Consider the following 21,297-nt stretch of genomic DNA (forward strand, 5'->3'; position numbering starts at 1 on the left):
TGCCCCGATGTCTGCTGCTGTCCTTTAGGCGATGAAGTTGCCCGCGGTGGCGGAGGTCCACCTCCTCCACTCAGACCCTCACTAGCCTCTAACTAATAGCCAAACAGATAGGTCAAGGGCAATGAAACTGCACTAAATAGTGAAAATACTACTGAACAGTGGTTATCAGCAAACACAAAACAGTACGAAGAAGCACGCTTGTTTTTTCAGGATGTGACAGGTACATACAAAACGACGCTGATTGATTATGATAAGCTTATTCATCCAATGCATTAGAAAAGATGCATTTATAATTTTTCAATGATGTGATGCTATCCGCAATTTGAAATGATGAATGAAGACACGGTAAGGATCGCATACCATTTGAAATCTGCTTACAGCTCTAGCCTTTTTCCGAACCCACTTCATGGGCCTATGGCATAGTAAAATATCGAATGTACATCTCAAAGCACAGGCTAACTCATAATGGCTCAGCATGTGGATAGCCCGTTGAGTAGCTTTTCAACCATTTTCTCTCGTACTGTGAACAATTTTACCGTCGATTAGCATCGACATGTAAGGTGCGATGCTTTATTTAGGTTAGCATATGAAATTAGCTCAGCTACTTGAAGAAGGAAGATCAATTTTTATCTGTGAATGACCAAAATTCTGTCTTCTTTCTTAATCTCATACATCTGCCAATAGGCAACCATATTGCAGTAAACTCCCCATCCCTAGTCACGATCATATTTGGCTTTATTCGACGCTGATGAGTTCTACAAACATATTTTAATCTTGTCATTGAGACGAATTCCTATACGATGTTATCGCTTTGCTCCATACTCTGTGTACGTAACGATTGCGACAAGCTGATTCTGATATACAAGCAAGCATATCATCGAACTGTTTTTTTCAACTAAACTTCGTTGATGTCTCATTTGTGTTACTTCAAGAGATTCAACATTAACGGCAAACAATATTGATTCCCTTACACCTGTTATAGCAACGTCCACAGTTTCCGCCGTCGACATCTTCCGCGCTCGGCTGTCCGTCCTTGAAGCATCAGTTTCATCGTCAGGGTATACCTGTAGGTTGCTTCCGTCCACGGGGTCTGCACCAGACCCAATATTCGATGTCAGTAGAACATTGTTTTCGTTCTCATCTTGTACAACGTTGCTGAAAGAGAAAGGCGCCAAAATGAAAACGGTTTGGCTAAAATTACTACCAACGATGCTGAAGAAAATTACTTCTTCATTGGGATGCGGCTTCCGATTGCAATGGACATAGTGATCTTCGGACGCGGCATGTTCATATTTAGGAAATCTTTATATTCGCACGAAATGTTAGCGATCGTGATACGTTTTCAAATGCTCCAAGTGATTTTGTTTATTTTTAAGAAAACTGATATTAAAACATGGCACAGCAACCAGTTACACGTACATGGTGGATGCTATATATTTAAACGTCCTGTTAATATCAAGTTCCACATCGGACAGGTATTCCTAAGCAAAAGCGACAAGACCTGCTTCAAGGTACTAGCGAGTCCTATGTAAACAGTCTCTGAAAACCGTAACGAGTAATAACCGATTCAGCCTTCTGTGAAGTTCTTCGGCCACAGAAAAGTAAATGACCGAGGAACTCACACACGGATATAATACATACCCGATTTTCCCATGGACGCTTGTCGTTGGTTGATCAAGGCCCCATTAAGGTAAACGTGGAAAATGGAAACCAAACAAGATGCGTTACAATTGAAAAGGGTTTCAATATATTTTATATTTCATTTTGAATGCTTTTCTCTGCTGTTTACTCCTAAACAAAATCAGTATTCGTGTTGTCAATATTTATAAAAATCCGCTTCATCTGGCCAATATGGGAACAAACTGCGCAGACAAACCGGCCCTTGATCGGATTCGAAGTTGACATCCTTGATCGACGTTTGCTGGTTAAAAATGGCTGGTATTGAGGCTTCTCTATTGTGCATCGCCTTCCTTAGTTTGTATGTTAGTTATTATAGTTGCTATGATACATGGATTTTTGAACATGTCTTTAGTGAATGCAGGGCGGAGACGTATTTTTTTTATACGTTTTTTTTTAATTGTTAATCAAATGCGTAAAATCGATCTCAAGACGCATAAGCAGCAATGAACAAACGTGGTTCAGATATGGCCATGTTACCAGATTAGCGATAGTTGACAAAAAATTTATTTGTTGGAAATTAGCATTTCTAAGGCTTTTAGGTAGAGTCAGATTGGTAAGTGTGCGACCTTATGGAAATGTTCGAATGTTTGCCTCCGTCTATTGATCAGTGTTTTTCTAGACCATTTTAGCCAATTAATCTACGAGATCAAATTGATTTCAGGTCATTACAACAGCGTTGCAACAAGTTTGTCTGTATTGAATGAAATCTTGTTTTTTTTCCTAACTACCCTCAATTAGAGATATTACTCTAATCAATCTTTTCACTGATCGATTGTCAGTTTTGGCCCTGAAGAAGAGACGCATGTTTCAGAAACGCAATATAAGCAAGCTTATAGAACACTGTGCATTATGTAAGTATATTTTATAATCCAATATCGTTTCGAAGCTCGTCTTCAATAGCTTCATCCCTCAACGCCACGGGTAGCTTCGAAGACGGTAGGTTCTCAGTAAAATCTTTACTTAGGCAAATGTTTCAAGTCAGAGTCAGCAGATTCCCACAGTGGAACGTAAGTCATTGCTTTGAGTGACAACAATGCCACGGTTCCCTCTTTCTCATGTCACATATATGGCAGACCTACCGCGGCCTACCAGGTCCATGTTGTACGATCTGGGCGTAAGAAGACGCCCCTGACTCACCGAAGCGCATTTTGCTTAGCTTACGTATTTCATTCGCAAGCTCGTGCGCCATCCCCGCCCATTAGACAGAGTCTGCTTTCGTTTGAAGACCTTCTTATAACTTAGGTCTAATCTCGTATGACACGAGAGTACATCTGTTGTCTAGCAGCTATAACTTGCGCCGTTTTCCGTGAAACAACATACTCTATTAAGCCTTGGCAAATGTTCATCTTTCCACACAACATTAAGGTATTTTTCACAAACATCATTTCAAACACGCATGAAACAAGTAACAAAAACCCTGGTTTGCCAATTGTTGTCTAATTTAGTAAATAGAAATTACATTTTAGCGCTGGTGACAATCGACGCTTCGTCGTCGGGGTTACCCGGTACGGGCAGATAGTCGACTATTCCAGGACCTATTCCGCCAAGGTACACATTCGTGATGATATTTCGGCCACCGACTCCAACAGGGTCTTGGATACTCTTTGAGACGAGTACCTGTTGTGTTTGCTGCTGCTGTTGAGCCAGCTGATCCGCCTTCCGGACAAACTGTGGCGAGTTTAATAGAACCTTAAATACAAAAGAAACCGATTGAATGTTGTGAAGATATTGCACGAGACTAAAAAGCGCTGACATTGCTCATGCTTATAGAATAGGAACAGTATTTGGTAGTGCTATAATTATTTCAATACACCGAATAGTGATTTGAGCGGGTCTCAATGCTTTATTATACCATTTTGATTCTGTTTATAATATATATAACGCGTTTTATATACAACGTGAATATTTTTTTGCGGAACTTATTTGAAGCTTTGATTCAGAATCGATTTCACTGCACTGAAGTGTCATAGAATAATTAATTATCTTCAGTCGTACCTGTACGTTGGTAACGTTCGGGTTATTGTTATCCTTGGATGTGTCATAATAACCCGAGTCAGTATGCCCAGCTAGAGAAGCATCCAGGACAGATTTGCCACCTCCAGTGGTTCCCACAAAGGTGCCCCTTTCATCACTCTGCGTAGCTCCCAAACGTGGCCGATTATGAACTGCACCGCTTGCGCCGGTGCGTGGACCAAATTGACTCTCTCGCGGGACGTTTCCCGGGGGCAATGTGCTATCATGAACAGCTGAGGTATTGTCTTTGTCCCCACTATCGTCAGGATCGCTCTGGATAAAACTGCGATCAGAATAAAATTATTGAGAGTTATCACAGATCGTCTAGATAGAGGATCAAAAATTATTCGTACCTTTTAACGTCTACCAATCGTATTCATAGTATTAATAAGTGCGTACTTGCTGTTAAGTACGTAGGTAAAGGCAGACTAAACAAACGAGATGGTCCACGGAAGAAGGCGGAATCCTCTAGTCAAAAAACTTATTATTCTTCTGATATGTAAATAATCGAACAATTCACATAAACAATAATAATAATATATATATATATATAAAATGTAAACCGAACATCTAGCGTGTACTGCAAGAATAGATCGATTGGCAGCCGTTCATATTTGCTCGCGCGTCATGTACAGCCCTAGTTTGAGTCCTCTATGATCTGACAAACACAATTTTGTCTAGCCAGCTAAAATGAAATGACGCTTTCGCTGCACCCAGAGTTTTGCGCCTATTTTTACGAATAGAAAAAAAAAAGGACCGAGTGTCGGCCAAGTCTTGCCCAACGGAAGAGCCTCTTGTGGTGCTACTACTGCACGCAGATTCTCATGAATAATAAGAAAGACGTCCTCCATCCCCACTCGTAGGTCGTTGGCTCATGCTGGTGCAGATGAAGCCAGCAAGGAATCTTCGCTGAAGGCAAAACGAATAACAGTAAAAAAATAACTTTTGCTGTTTCTACCTATATATAAACGTAGTGGGCGGGCTATACAGCATGGCCAATTCGAGTAGGTTCAACCCGAAACAGCAGAGCTCTCATCATTCGTCCTGCCAAAGTCGATTTTTCCAGTATAATAACCAGCTAATTTTATTTGAAAGATGCTAATAGAGGATGACAAAACTGCTTATTATATATGTATAACTTTAGTTCGAAGCATACGGAGAGATTTAGATGTATGCTGGTATTGATTTTGTTTGCTGGGTATGTCTAAACTATACTCCATAAGAGATGTATAAAGATGCTGATTTGCTTTGACGTTTCTCATCAAGAATAGGTCCGGTATTTGAAATTCATATTACTAATAAGTCTGGCTGTGTGAGCAAATCATCCACGCGTAACTCGAACTTACTTATGTTGTAACCAGCTGTCCACATCATGAACATCGGTGATCTTGGAAAAAGGCAAGGCTCCATGAAGGACAAGATATTTGGCCACGGATGAGTTCCCCCGTGATAGGGCCGCATCAAGTGGAGTCATGAGGACACTCTGTAAACGAGATATAACAGAGTTAGAGCAGGAACTTGAAGAAATTCAAGAGAATTCTACTGCAAAGAAAATCCACTTTGTATGTTATATTCTATCTGAATATATCTTAGATCATCTTGGCTAATAAAGTGTTCAACTAGAGTAAACCTATGGTAAATAACGGAAATCGAACTCTAGTAGCTAGTAGAACTGGTAAAGCAAAATACGCAGCTTCCATCGCTCCACGTAATTTCCTAACAAATTAGAGCGTTTAAAAGTCAGGTCTATAGGCTACCGACTGAGACAATCCGTGACTTCTCCGAGTACTGAAACGACTAGTTTTGTAACCAACTTACTCCACGTAACTTTATAGTAGTAGTAGTAGTAGTAACTTAATAGAATAAAATTCTTTGGAAATTGCTAAAATAACATCATCAGCATCTAGCATAAGAGCAAGATTTGTACGTTTTCAGTAACAGCTAAATACGGAGTTAAGACAAAAGGCACGGCCAACATTTACTTCATAATATGCAGAATTCTTACGAAAACAATCTAGCATTACTCCCACTATACAATCTCGGACAGCTACCTACCTAGGATTTCGGAACATCTTGATCCTGACTCGAAAAATCATCGAACGCTATTCTAGTGCAGGTTCAGGAACTCAGGCGACAGGTTCAATATTATTAACGTTACACTAATTGCGTCTTTGCAATAGTTTCGTTCACGTAAACTCCGCATTGTTTTCAGTGTTGCCAGCTTGTGGTAAAATATTCATAATCATGGTAGTAGTAGGAGGATTTAGTATACCTTATTAGTCCTCATAACAGGATTCACGGTGGCGCGGAAGTCCATGAGGACTTTGCACATCTCGATGGAGTCGCCAAGCGCAGCGATATGTAACGCCGTCTTGCCACTAGAATTGGCCGCATTGACAGATGACGCTTGATGGTCGAGCATCCAATGGACTAATTCGCGACGACCTGCAAAAAATTAGAGTGCACGAGTCACTACGAGGTTACATATCTTAGTTCAACGCGCGTCTATACGTGCACCGAAATGTGTTGTGATCCTGTAGCCCGCTGACTGAATCCTGTTTGAGCCTCTGAGAATGTTTTGGATTATGCGATGCTTCTGCAAACTATTACTGCTTGACTATTAGCTTATGTACTCAAAACAGAAAATATTTACAGCTGAATGCAGTTCTGGGTGGGTGGGGTGGGGGGGAGGGGGTACAGTTCTTCGACATGACATACAGGATACCAACTTCTTTACTATATGTTATTCACTTAATATCTACTATTCTATGCTAGTGCAAATACGTATATATGAGAGCCGACGATGTATTATAAATGAGGTTCAAATTTTCAGTTTGGGCTAAATGGGCAGGAACGCGATTGTACTTAGTCTCTAAACTAACTTGTGTGACTATAGGGGTGGATTAGAGTGAAGTTGACGGTGAGTAAAAGTTTCTCGGTCACCCGAAGCCTTAACGAGATTCAGCTCCTGTAATCGACCAGGGTCTCAGAGCGTGCACTGTTCCCCGCCACGTAGGCGTATATTGAATATCTACCGTTGTGCGTGCTTCACCACCGACATGCACTTTTTAACTCACCAGTCTGCTGCGCTAATGCACGTTACCAGAACTAGAATCGCTTAAATCGCTATGTAAATTTGTATTCAAGTAAGAACTTGACTGGTCCACGAAGACTAATTGTGAATAAGATCAGCTCGGCGAAAACTATTTTTTTATGGAAACCGGGTAGCTCTCCCAGGAAGGATCGACTGAGGATTTTGAGTTGGCGGCCAGCCTTCCCCTGCGTTAGGACGTAACCTTATAAATATATGTATAGAGTTAGAGGGGAAAAAGGGCTGGCGCCTGGGGCAGGGCGAAATCAGACATATGGAGAAATGTTTCTTCGCCAGTGAACTCGTTACGCAAGCCCAACTATGGCTGGATAGCGTAAACAACGATAGCAGCACGATGGCCGCTGGTTATTGAAAGCAGCTTTGTGGGTCGTCGCGAAATTTCTTTTTCTCTTTGGCTGTCAATAATTTCTGTTATATCTATTAGCTACCCAAAAGAAAGGTTCGCGTACCGAAATAATTTGTATGGTTGCCACAATAAAATAAAAACTTGAACGTTTATCTCTGATGCTACTGTCCTTGTCAAGCACTACCTTAGACGGCTGCTGGACCTTGCCAGCAAAACACAAACCGTGTGCTTACGCCTGGTTTCAAACCTAGGTACAGGAATACGTAACGCTTCGAGGTATTCGTGAAGTTGCGCAAACCTCAACAAATGTATACATGTATATATAACGTCAGTTCGCACATCAGTGAAACAGAACTTTTCAATGACAAGCGTAGTTACATTTTGCTATACATCTATATAGGAATACTTGCAAACTTTCATAAATTGTGCATTTTTTTTTTCTTTATCTTCAATACGACATTTCGTCACAGTTTGTTGAATCAGCTTAACATTTTCATCTGTACCTGAATAAACAGCGTCATGCAATGGCAGATCGCCCTTCGCATTGCGTATCCATAAGTTGGCGCCATTATGGAAGAGTATCTTGAGCGTTTCGAGTTGTCCCTTCGATGCACCGCAGTGTGATGCTCTACGAGGTAAATAAATGAAGGTTAGAGCAGACGAAGAGGGTGAAGTAAAGCTAAATAGCGTTAGTAAATCGATGCAGCAAATATAGTCGACAGTAGCAATAAAAATCAAACAACTATTGTTCGTTGAAAATTTTATATCTACGCACGCTTTTAAAATACATTGCCTTTCTAACAAATACTTGTTACTTGGCTCTAGAAGTGGAGTTGAATTCCATAGTACAAATCAAACTGATCTTTTGAATGAGCTTAAAAGATTCTAATTCACTAATTATTGTACAGTATACAGCGTTGTGGTGAAGTATCGATATCTGTTCAAGTTCAACCAGGGATGCTATCAGGGCTATGAAGCATGAGTACCTGAATACGCAGCTTCATTACAGAGAGGGCTGTTTTTAATACCATTATACGATAATTTATTCCACTTTGATTTCTTTGAAGTACAAAAAATCCAACAAACTGAATACAAGCCGTATACGATAGACGACAAACGAACTCAGAGGACAGAGCTATTAAACTTCAGCTTAAATGTAACAGAAACGCGAATTCTCGACACTTTTCCTCGCTCGTTTTGAATTGTTGGTAAAACCTATCTCCGATAATAATGGTCTTTGGATATTAAAAATAATAGCCGTAATTATTCTTTAAGCAAACCAACTCAGCATGGGTTGCTGCATCCCCATCCTTATATATACATAAAGTAATATTTTTTGAAAAATCTTACGTTCTGCCTTTCTTGTCTTGCAGATTAGGCTGTGCGCCGTGTTTGAGAAGAAGGGCTGCGCAATCAGCATGTCCTAAACTAACGGCGTAGAAGAGTGGAGAACAACCGTTCAGGTCTGGAACATCAACAGCTGCTGAACAGAGGGCCAACAGCGTCTCGCAGCATTCGGCCTGACCGCGGCTCGCCGCACAATGGAGAGCTGCAAATGAGGAAGCGTGACAATTCCAGCTTATGACGACAACTATCACGATAAGCACAACAGGGCATATAAGGCTCTAAAGAATCTAAGACAACTATTATAAGAGAAGGAGTTTAAGGCGCGCTTAGCTCCAAATGCTTTGGCTGCTGACATTCGTCTTACATAAAATGTGCATCTTTTGGTTTTTTGTTTTTTTTTTTCTAGAATTCATAAAAACAGTGTCTTATTTTCAGCAGGAAATTTCACTCTACAATAGGCTGTCTTGCGGTCTGTCTGCATTATATAACACGGCGATTTATTAATTTACTCTTATGTGTATTACTCGACGAGCCCACTGGGCCCAGAATCGCTGCGCGTGACATTTAAGTTTCTTTGTGATTCGCGTTTACGGCGTAACTCGTGGCTCTGGGCCTATATTTTTAAACTTCAAGCGCAATAAAGTTAGATTCGAATCACCGTGCCAGAACTTAGTCATGTATGAAATCCTCTTCAACTGTCAACCTAATCAGTTGAAACGCTATCGTCGTTGATGAAACCAACCGTGTCTAGTGAATTGTTTACTAGTTACGGAAGGGGTAAACGTATTCGACACACCGCGAACTTAACAGCTCAGAAAGTTCACTCCGATGTCCTGGGGCAGTGTCTTCACAGGAACAAAACAGGATAGACCCGCAGGAACTACCTTGATGCATAAAGTCCGCCGATGCGGTTTTATTGTGAGAAGTCTAATACGCACAACTGACTACCGCCTAGCGCGACGTCCAACTGCATATACATATCAGTGTTTCATTGCGGCAATAAGATAAACAGGATCGCGCGTGGGTGACGCTTTAAGGGATCGACTATTTAAGACTATTTATTTCTTAAATGATTTTTACACGCTGATCAACGAGACGATTAGACCATACGCAATTCCGACCCTAAATATCTAACTCTTAAAGAAAGCGTATTGCTAAAGCACGTCTGTAAAAGTAGCCTGAGACGCCCGATACTATTTTCATCTATACGTGTTTACCGAATGTAAATATGACTAATAGATCGTCTTCTTGTCCTAATTACTAACCAGTAAGGCCGTCCTTGTCGGCCGAATGCACATCGGCGCCGGCATTGATTAGCTCTAGAATCGCGTCTGCTGAGGCGCTGGCACAATACGTCTTCGACGGAAGCGTCTCACCTGACGCAGCCCAGAGCAGGGGGCCACGACCGTCGGCGTCTTCAGCGGATACACTCACTCCTGCCACAGGACAAAGCGAATGTGTGCGCGCATCCAGACGAACAGTAAAGAAGAGTAAACGTAGAGAAACGTTAGGTGGGATTTAACTAATCCAGGCCACAGCTAAACTAGATCTGGAACATCTTCCCGAGCTCTGTCATTTGTTTCTAATGAGCAGGTAGCAAAGTATCAATGCGTTAAGCGACCTGCCATAGTTGGGATGCTAAATAAAGATATCTGTGCCATAGGATAAGTGCTAGAAATTAACGGGATATAATTACATGAAAGGGTCGGTTCATGTTGTGTTCTCGTCATCGCGCACACATGTGCGTTATCTCTATGAGAAGTTAGATTGGAAAAAGCACAGATATATTTCCAGTCCAATCAGTGAGCGCGTCATAGGTCTGGCGACTGCCAAAATCACGAGGCGGAAACCTGAACTTCGCGTTCGTATTTCTGGCCGGCATTTTTGTCATCATCGATAATATATACGTACTAATTATGTTCATGCTTTTACTATAGCAGGCCCTCGTAATATTGAAATTACATTTATACCTCATAGTGACTAAATCACACTCATAGTTGTTTGTTCGTTCGAAAAATCGCCATTAGAAATTGTATGTATTTATTGACAAAGGTAACTGACTGGGTTTCCAATGGATGATGTATGATTGCTTTTGGTGGAAGCTTCTATAATTTAGACACCAGATTTACATTATAGCCTGTGGTATCCTGATACAATTTCTTCGCTCCCTCAGATGCCGGATGCTCACTTACCAAGCGAGATAAGCTTACGTAAGACGTGTAGAGATGCGCGGACATCGTTTGCCATTTCGGAGTTTGGCGCGCACATTTGAGCCGCGTAATGAATCGGATGTGCACCATTGACGTCCGCTGTAGATGGATCAGCACCCAGTTCGACGAGCATATTCAACAATTCCAGCTCACCGCACACTGAGCACGTAAATGACGCAGGTTAGGATAGGGCAAAACACGCAACCATCGGTTACCGTTCATGGGTAATCAGGTCGCAAGGTACACTATTGAAATATTGAAAAATAATGTTAAGCACACTGTTCTAAGTAATGCTGTTGATTACGTACCCGTCGCCCAGTGAATACACGTATGCCGCTCATTGTCGACGCAGTTGATATCAGCTCCTTAATGAATCACAATGATATATTATAGATTTTATGAAGCCGAGTCCATTGGAACGATCCAATCGGCTATAACATGTTATGTAACATACTGTAAGCTATGTAACATACTGTCTTCAATTGCTTTGCGTTAGGGATTTACAAATAAGTGTTAGCTACGTAAGTATTGGGCACGTAAGTTGTGTAACGTATTGTACTTATAGAATAAATCTGTATACGATGAGGCGGTGATTTTGAATCGTAGCTAGATAAGATAAACGAGACAATTTTTCGCTTGATAACTTCTCCTACTATTTTGCTCTAGTTGTTAAGTTATTAACAATTTGTACAAAGTTAATGTTTCAAATGCTTGGCATTGCGGCTTATTTCTTTCAGCGAAAAGTTCCACCTGACATATAACTCAGTCTACTGAACAGAGACGTTGCTACTTCGGCATCATAGCGATTGAGCATGGCTACGTACATTTTAAGTTAATGTCTATTAGCAGTGTACAGCCATATATAGAAGTTTGAAACCGACCGACCTGCTGTTACGGTAAAGTAACTGCAACGGTGCGTGGGGAATTAGGCTAGAGTTGCTGCCAAACGCTCTAAGATACTTTTTCGAGGTCTATTTTTAGCGAAAAAAAAAAAGACCAGCGGCCCGCTTCAGCGTAGGTTCATATTTCTAGCATTTGCTCCTTCGGTTCAGCCCAAACAAGCCTTAGAGTTCTTTTGCGGTGGAGAACCCAGTGTCCTACACCGGTGATCCCAACGTTAGATCAAGCGGCGTATTGGGGATACGATGAATGTGCGTACTTGACGTGACGACAATAGGATCAATGCACGAAAAAGCTGCCTTTGGGCAGCGTACAAGTAATTAAAACTTATCGTTTATCAGTAGAGATGACAACTATATCTATTCCGCTGTAGAACTCGCTCACTTTTGCAAACCGCTCTTTGAAAATTGATTCTATTCTGTTCATTCAATTGGGCTTCCGGAGAGGACCAAAAAGGTAAAAGCCCGTGTACTATTTGGTGTGCGAGTAGTTATGATTTGCTATGATTGGTATCGAGAGTCAGCTTAGGATAGGTAGCGTTTCATTTGGCCGAGACGGCGGACTTTTTCGTAGTGACCAAAAACTCGGGGGGGAGCGAAGGATGATAATAGCAGGCAACAAACCCCGAGAATCATAATTCGAAAGTAGAACACAGAAAAATAGGGTCAGCTACACCTTTTTTTGTACTGCTTTGGTTCTTTTAGGTTCGGTTACATCTCAGTGATGCTGGTTAACTGTTACTCTCGTGCTGCACAATAGTGCTCTCATGTAGTACATATCGAATAATAACGTCTAGTTGAAAAACAGTGTTGTAGTTACAGCCTAGTTTTGACAATCCTTTGAACTCGGAAAAAACACTTACATAGCTAACACTTACTAGATAAATATCAGTCATATTGCTTAGACCTCAGGGTATGTGATAGTGATCGATTATACGCCGTATAGAAAGACAGGGAAAGCTGTTCTTTTACATGAGTGCCTGCTAAATGTCAACGGCGTTATGCTAACGACTTCTAACTTGAATGAAATTGAAGGATGCCAGGAAAAAATATGCGATGCCCCTGTATCATCCTCTGGTCGCAAGCCACAGTAAACAAGCGTTGTGGTTTGCTTCCCTGCTAACCTTTGTCAATAAGGTACATCGTGATCGTTCTGTTCCCACTGATTACGGCGAAGTGCAGGGCCGTATAACCGTCTTCATCCTGAACATTCAGTAACCCTAACATAAGAAGGAACAACACAACATTAATTAGAATTAAGTTGTAATTACATCTCTATTCTGTACGATCTATAGTTTACGAGGTTTCCTCTGTCAAGTGCACAGTCGTAATGAAGAACAAACAGCATATAGATCACAGAACGACAGGATCTAAATAATTTGTCAGGTGGGGAAAGCTTAGTTCCGCTTCGATCCCCTACTTCTGATCCATGCACTGAGCGAACAACGTATTATAGGTCGAACAGTTTTCAATAGTTCGTATACACGTATTCCAGTATTGAAGTCCTACATAGTTCATTTATCTCGAACTCTCTGTAAAACACGTGGCGTTATTACTAACTCAGGTGACATCTTTACGCAGGTGTAGAGGAACTGCCCATAGCGTCTCGCATACTGCGATATATAGGGGTCTGTGTTCGTGTGGACGCCAGCAGCAATTGCCATAGACATCACACGAAACGGAAAAAAATTAATTTTCAATTCACGAAACATTCGGTTTCAGATTTGACCTTACAGAAGATTTTGTTCATTTATAAGGCTAACAATCGAAGGAAGCAGCGAAAAAGTAGTAAATAATTTTTGGAGAAAAATAACCATGGAGATTTGGTAGTAACAATCAAGAGGGCCTGGGTGAACAGGGAAAAAAAAACATACGAATAGATAGGAACATCACTTCGCTCGAACGATTTGAGAAATTCTACTTTACTGCCACACGTGTCAGATTCGTATTATGGGCGCAGATGCGTAGGTAAGCTTGATTGGAAAATTTCGACGGCGTACACATGGGAACTGTCTAAGGGTAGTCAGATCTGGTTTGAATACATTTGTTTATGCGATACCTTGATGTCAGGGGGTGCTGTCTACTTCGTGTGTGAACAAATTCAACGTGTGCGGAAATCAAACGTAATGTACGATTCGAGTGGGACCGTGTTTTTTTCTTTACTTTGAGCAAATGAAGGTTATTTGTGGTTAGGCGCATTGAGGAGACCTGTCATTAGCTAGCTTATGCGAAAATTACAATGTACCACTGACGCAAAACGATCTACCACTTTTTCATAGCCTTATTATAACGAAAACGTTTAAAACGCTCAACAAGTAGTGGAACCGTAACACGCAACTATATTTTAGTCAGAATTAGCTGAAATTCATTCGCACGGAGGCTTTCAGGGTTAGCTCTCAATAGGTCAAAAAAAACTGCTGCGGTAGGTAACTACATGATTGAAATTACGGATATTGGATACAAAGAAGTGCCCATCTCGACATACGTCAAGACACGACACAGACGTAAAGCTGAGCGGCCTTGGAGGCTTCTCCCATCTCAGAGAGCAATCCTTGTGTCGCCAAGGGATACCGAATTTAATTAATGACAATTTCAAACTTACAATTCCAGCAATTTTTCTTTACCTGGATCATAATGTAGAAGAAGCTCTGCGCACGCAGTGGTAAGATTTTCGGCACAATAATGAAGCGCCGTTTTGCCTGTCCTATCTCGTACGGATGCTGCTTCCGACTAGAAATTGACACATAAACATAATGTCATTAGTTAGACAACTGGATAGTGAACTTTGTAAACGACTTCAATCAGCGCTCACTTTTGTAATAGCGGTAAATGTCAGTTCCTTTTGGTCGAGATGAGAATTCCTCATGAAGTTTCATAGATTTTCTTCGTAACTGTAAATTAACAAAATTGGCCTAGTTAATTATGCCACTAGATTATTATGCTCATTCAACACGGCGATATGAGACGGTCGTAGGGGGCAAACAATTAACCAACTATCTCTCGCCATAGTAATAACTGTCTGCTGATCTTCAAATTTTCCCCGTGCTTCGAAACAAATGTTTGCTAAAGATCAGCTAAAATACGTAGTTTTTTGACACATTGACGAAGTGAAATCCCGTCCCATAGCTTTAAAAATCACGACGCAAAAATGACTAGGTTGTCCCTTATATTTAGTAGAGGCTCTTGGATACGTCGCTATATTATAAGGATACCATTGAGGACGTCTTAGACCTTTTTCTTATCAGGAAACAAAAAAAAAAAACAAAATAATCTCTTTGATGGAGTTTAGATTTCCCGAACGTGTTACACCTGACCACTTCTAACTTACAATAGAAGATTAAAAGTGTAATAGCGTCAATATATACCAGGATCAGGCTAAGGTGTACGCTGAGATACGGCAGAGAATGAAAAATACTTACAGTAACATTACGCCAGTCCTGCTTGCTTTTCTACGTTAGCGCCTGATGCTTTGAGATTAGCAGACAATACAGAGGCACTGTTTACTGCTGAGCGAACTGCCGGGACAGCTTAAATTAATTAAATTGACCGGCTTTGATAACGTGACTCGAATTGTGTACTGTAGAACCCTGGGACTCTGATAAACTTGGGTCTGCGAGTGGGCGCAGATGTAGCTGAAATTACTATGACATCGGCTGTACGGAATGTTTGAAGGGTCACAATTTTACAGATTAAATATGGTACTCCAGTATCAGCGGTAGATGTTCAATACTTCAATTGGAATATTCTCTAATACCTCAGTGTGAAATGTTCCACATGTAAATCATCCCATGAGAGCAACTGAGTAAACGGAGCACGCCCGATGCCCTTTGAGGATGTGCGCGGGAATTAGTTTAAAATGTGGGCCACGGATATTAGGTACAAAGATCGGTGTTGGTGAGGATAATTCGATATATTTGGCATATTTACCAAATAGAAACAAGTGTATGACCATCAGCTGCTGTAGCGTATAACTTAGCCTTAATTGGTTTGCCTTCTCATCTACAATATTCTCGTAGCTATAACCCTGGCACAACGTCTCCATGAATATCCTGTTTCAACTTCGTTACTTTACGCGATATTACCATAATGTGTCGGCGTAGTCATGAACGTTTTACGCAGCCTTCCATCTATCCTCTACGAGAGGAACGTCAGCGGCGCCGCTGTCGTGTTTGTTGAGCGGCAGTGTCACAAGGTCATTTCTCTTTAGTCGTCAGTAACGCCAAGTTTGCCGAGAGCAAGCCAAAGTAAACCTTGTGATCGACCTCCCAGTCGCCTTCGCCCGCCCCTTGCCTTAGGAAACTGCTAGTGATTTCGCAGCAGCGCAAAAAATGGGAGAAACTGACAAGCGTTGTCTTTCGTTACCTGCAGTTGCGACACCCGAGTATATGTTATCTGAGTTGTAAAAGACGCAAGGAACTGCTCTGGCGATCACACTTCCGAAACAGGCGACATGCTAGATCTTATTATAAGGCTCCGCGGACATTAAGGCGTCCTAACAGACATGAATGAAGAAATCGAGAGTGCGTTTTTCTTACGGCTCCTTTCCAGCAGCAACGATGGCGATTAGTCACAGAGTAAGCTGGTCGGATACCTGTTTGCTCCTGGAATAACAAAATCTAGCTGAGTCGGACAACTCCTGCTCATTTATCAGGTCGAGTATAGAACACCGTAAGATGCTGGGCGTTGACCGTTTGCTGCATCTGGCTGTTGGTTGAAGGAGGGAGCAGGCACGGAACGCCGTGGACGACAGTAAACGACGCAATCGTTGCATGTGAGACTAGGTCGTACTGTCGATTAAGGACGCTACAGCTCACGAAACACAAATTCTTCGCAGCTATAGAAATTACAAACACATACTAGTTGTAAGCAAGCTAGCAACTACAGTACTGAGAGGTAGTTTGTGAGACTCTTTACGAAGAAGAGCAGCGTGGAAAACGATGGAACGGTTCGAACGATCTTGACTGAACACGTCCCAGATGCCGCTTCATAGGGATGAATCATTAGGGGTTTAGCCATGAATACTGTCCCCTTGGTGCCGTTTATCTTGGTTGGCAATTAATTCAAGTTGCAAATAAATGCCAAAAAAAACTTGCGCGGACATTTTTTTGACAGGCTTTATACATTTTGGCCACCAACGATAGCCTTGCGCTAAGATTGTTGCCTATTAACTTCGAATCTGTAAACAGCCGAAAGATTCTTGAGAGCACGTCGCACATAGCGCCGCTAGTTGAATTACCTAAATATGAGCCAGGCTAGATGATAAAAACACTGCGCACACGTTTGTGTGCGGGTAAAGATAAAAACTGATTTGATTAGTTATTCACAGTTGGAGCCTTTTTTAGTCTAATTAGCTACCTAAAGAAGGTTACAATGCAGGATATGTTAAGGCATATTTTGGTAGAATTGTACTAGAGTCTTTGGTACTAAAAAAGTCACTTCTTTTTAAAATAAAACCAAAAATTTAGCTAAGGCAGAGACTTGTTCAGTATTTGAGCGAGGCTCTGCTATTCCGTACCAGTCACGATTTTTCCCCTTCGTTAGCTCCATTATTAAAAAATTGTTCGTCAATTTAGGAAAAGCGTACTTGCAAAGGATTGGTGGTATTTCCGAACGCAGGTACCGGCTTTTACCCGTGTGGCCATTTCGCCCCATCGGCTCAACAGACTAACTTACAGGCATTCTTTTTTTGCAAGGCTTCGGAAATGGCTGCTGAAGCCTACTACGAAGCTTGCAACTCAATAAACTTAAGTTTTACCCTACTTTCCCAAGGTTCTCGGTCGGTATATACTGCTATGGAATTGAGTCGCTTTCATATGTTTGCATATATATGATACTTGAACACTACGTAAATATGCGTTAGCAAATCGTCGCCATCGATAAACCGTGAAATTCAAACTATCGAGAAGGCATAGCACACAGTTTTGGACACTTATTATTGTCACCAGGGGGCAATGACTGACTCATCGCAAAATTCGCTCCTTGAAACAGCAGTTTTTGGCAATACAATGATCCCATGTTCAGAGCATCCTACTCGCACTTCACACACCCATAGAAGGAAAAAACATCTAAGTACAATACAAGACTTCAAGTTCTCGAACAGCACGAAGAACAATACGTTGTTTAGAAATGAGATCACCCCCGGAGGGAATGCCCTTATAGAGACACTGAAAACGTCCACGATTTTTCCGAAGAAAAATCTGTGCAACTGACATTCGGCCAAAAGGTAAAGCCTCTTTGAAAAAAAAACGTGTAGAATTGTACCGCTAGCAATAAGGCAATGCAAATCCTTAAAACATATTTTTGTACCTATGTAAATATATGTAATATACCAATATTAAAATATACTCCCGTTATGGAAAATTGGCTAGAAAATGCTAAGTACGTATTTGCCAGAAGATTCGTATTTTTGCCAACGCAAAACAGTTATTGGTAAGAACAGGCGACCTAGTTAATCGTCTTGCATTAAAAAAAAAAATTAAAATAATCTTTTTATTTATTTAAATAAAAGTCGCTTCGAGAGTTCCTCAATGAAGCAAACATTTGCGCAACCTCTTTGTTTTAGACAACTGGAGACCATTAAAAGTGCATGAGTAAATACAGAAGTGGATAAAAATAAAGATACATACTTTGGCAAGCCATCTGTCGAAAGTAATAGCCTGTGTCGTTGTTTTTCTTGTAGTTAGGTGATAGTTGAGCGCCTCGCATACCCTAAAAGACTTGGTGAAAGTGTGGCCACCTATATCTCTATATAAGACTAGAACTATAAGTGACTTAGGGTGTGTGTGTGTGTGTCTGAAGAACCTTGAATGAATGTGCATGATCCATGTTTCTACAAACAGGCTTTAGTGCCCGTACAATCGGCGTAGTTGAATCGACCATAATGAGGACTTGCTATATTGATTGTTTTCTTTTCTTCATTGAATCCAAAAAGGACATGTGGCAAGGTGAACGCGTTATCACGGATACGGCCATATCGTTTTTTGGATAGTTCGAGGCTAATGCCTTGCTCATAGGCGCCTTACAGTCAGGCTTCCACCGAAAGGTACGGAGATGCTGTATGGGGCTTCGCTTGTTCTACTAACGCTCTCTATATAGCCTCGTATTAACTGGCGACAGCACAGATTTTCGCTTCGAGCCTAAGGAGACTGGCATTTAAAGCGTGTAAGGTGCATTAGAGTTTCTCCTTAAAGAGCTTCTGAGCTTACATATCCCTGTGCAGATATAACGTTGACGTTGTTTTTGTTAGCGTAGCTTCTCGTCTGAAGAGTTATATGCAAACGATTAATTAATTAGGCCTGACTATTCAATATAATTTGAATGGCCGAAGTTCTTCAAAACACGATCTATAAGGAACATTCTTCACTGAAGAAAAATGAACGTCTGGAGATGAACAGTGTTCGCTTTACATCGAGCATTGTTACGCAGAACTACCCTTCATTGTCTTCGTTGGCCAAGAGTTACGTTAGATAATGTGTAACGCTGTCCCGACGGCTCTGCCTAGAGAGCTCTGTATGACACTTGTGAAAATTCACACAATTTTTCTTCAACTATTATATGCGTGTGTCATTTTGTTTAGAGCTTATGAGATTAGTTAGAGTTTTACTAGGAACGTGGCTCCTGATCAAAATTTGGCGTTTCCTTTCACCATATTTGCTCGTTATTATGGTATTATTAGTCAAATTCCATACATATCAAGGTAAGTCATCCGTAGCCGTTTTTCTTTTTTCCTAAAAAGCCAGAAAAATTTCACTGAACGCTCCCTGCTTTTATGTCTTGATTATAATTACTAAATAGTGATTTCTGCCGTTAGCCGTTAGCTTCTAGAAAGAGATACGTATTAGTATTATTGCGCAGTCTTCGTAAATCTTTACGAGCTACTGTATCTTACCCTATGTGAATCAATGTACAAAAGATACTCCCCCTGTCTATTACTATGCGATCTGGCGACTGACATAATCAACTCACGGGTGAAATATCTTGAAGCTGTAAGTGGTAAAGAAAGATACGTTTGTATAATGTTATATATTCGTACGTGTATTTGGGTTCGAACCTTGCGTTGTAAGATGGCCTTTACCTCCAGCTCATTAGCATTTTGGCATGAAATCATGAGCGGGGTTACTCCGGAGTTTACCGAGCTAACGGAGGTCCCACCGCCAAGTCGTGCACTGCGATCCTGAAAAATCAATAAAAATGCTTCGTTATTTGCTAGCGTTCTTATATGGAAAGGTTTCCACGATATATATATATATCCGATAGGCCGTCAGCGTTTCCTAGGCTATAATTCTAATCAGCCCTTATTCTTAGCTTACGCACTATCACTGTGTAATAAGTATTACAAGCTCCTTACGAATACATTGCTAGAAAAAGCGGACGCTACTACCAAATAGTTGTCGTCAATATGTATCTTGCAGACTTCAGATGCCCTTTTATTGATTATTAAATTTTATTGAATGTTATTTTAAGTATAGCTGATTAGATTTAAAAATGAATAAATAATAAAAATTCGACGACGTTTTAAAAGAGGTAAAGCAAACTATGAGGTAGCTACCTCAAGTGACCAGTCCGCAGTAGCATGTCCTTGCGAAACTTTGTAGAACCATCATCACCGTAGAAACGGCTAATTGTAAAAATTGTTCATGAAACATTTATATGTTCCAGCTAGCTTCTACCCAAACTAGCTTTTTTTTTTCTTTGTTCAAAAACAGGACGAAATTTACATTTGTACTTTATTAAGCCGTCGTCGATATTTCAGAAGCAAATATTATCTCGTTCAAAGGTGTCAATGGGGTGTACTCAATAGTGCGGCTCCGTGTCTGTAAACAGGACTGCCATACCTTATAATAAAAACAATTTTTTTTTGAAAGAAGAAGAAGTTTCAGTCAGAATGTCGTGTAAGAAAAACTGCTATCGAAACTAATAGCAAAATATGGATTTCCTTTAGCCCAGTAATTCCAAATATATTTTCATTGGCAGAAGTAACTTTTTTCACACATAGGTCGCGTAGTATACCTATGACAGAAGATATTAGAAAAGTGCATCGGGTGTTCACTTTTGCTTGGGTTCAACCTGCTCCTTGCACCGTGTCTAACTATAATTCATTACCACAACAAGTACCCACCCGATTCAGTAACTTAAAACAAAAAAAAAAGAAAGAAACTAAAAAACTTTGGCTAATGATCATCATTATTAACTATGTAGGTAGATCTAGAAGCTAGATAGTCTATAGTCGACGGTTATCGTTGTCCAAGTAAAAGCTTCTGGAAACCTAAATGTCAACGCATATGATATATGCGTAGCCTAAACCAAAGCGTATGGAGGGCCTGGCTGCTATCAGCGATTCACTCCGGTGTCAAATCCGCAATACAACTTCTGCAGCGCGTACTACAATAACTTTTACAAGAAAAAAAAAGGCTCAGCTAAATGGCATAGTGTATAGAGTATTCTGAAAACTAGACAAGCCTACAAGATATGGGTGCATCGATCTGAGCAAACGACTTTGACAAATGAAGCTATTCGAATGATGTATTTTGTGGTGTGGCCTTTATTTCACCCATGGGATAAACGCCAAATTTTGCTGGATGGCATTTTATCTAGTTAACTTATTTATTTGTAACCATACATTGAAGACTGACCCTTACGGCCCCGACCGAAATGCGTAATTAAATAAAGCTCGCTTCGTATTGGCATTAT

The 21,297-nt window shown here is 40.8% G+C and overlaps 1 protein-coding gene across 1 annotated transcript; it reads right to left on the reverse strand.

Annotated features, from left to right (window-relative positions):
* Nucleotides 1-578: 578 nt before the first annotated feature.
* On the reverse strand, nucleotides 579-19,780 carry LOC111272279 (uncharacterized; the record flags this gene model as incomplete). The annotated part of the gene is made up of 13 exons (XM_022853635.2): nucleotides 579-1,155; nucleotides 3,140-3,369; nucleotides 3,676-3,976; nucleotides 5,040-5,176; nucleotides 5,966-6,138; nucleotides 7,655-7,779; nucleotides 8,502-8,700; nucleotides 9,764-9,934; nucleotides 10,691-10,867; nucleotides 11,017-11,073; nucleotides 12,732-12,827; nucleotides 14,232-14,337; nucleotides 19,658-19,780. Coding segments are annotated over 13 exons (2,247 nt in total), but the record flags the coding sequence as incomplete, so codon positions are not given.
* Nucleotides 19,781-21,297: the final 1,517 nt, after the last annotated feature.

This window comes from Varroa jacobsoni, unplaced genomic scaffold, assembly GCF_002532875.2.
Source record: "Varroa jacobsoni isolate VJ856 unplaced genomic scaffold, vjacob_1.0 contig01937, whole genome shotgun sequence".
Classification (NCBI taxonomy): domain Eukaryota; kingdom Metazoa; phylum Arthropoda; class Arachnida; order Mesostigmata; family Varroidae; genus Varroa; species Varroa jacobsoni.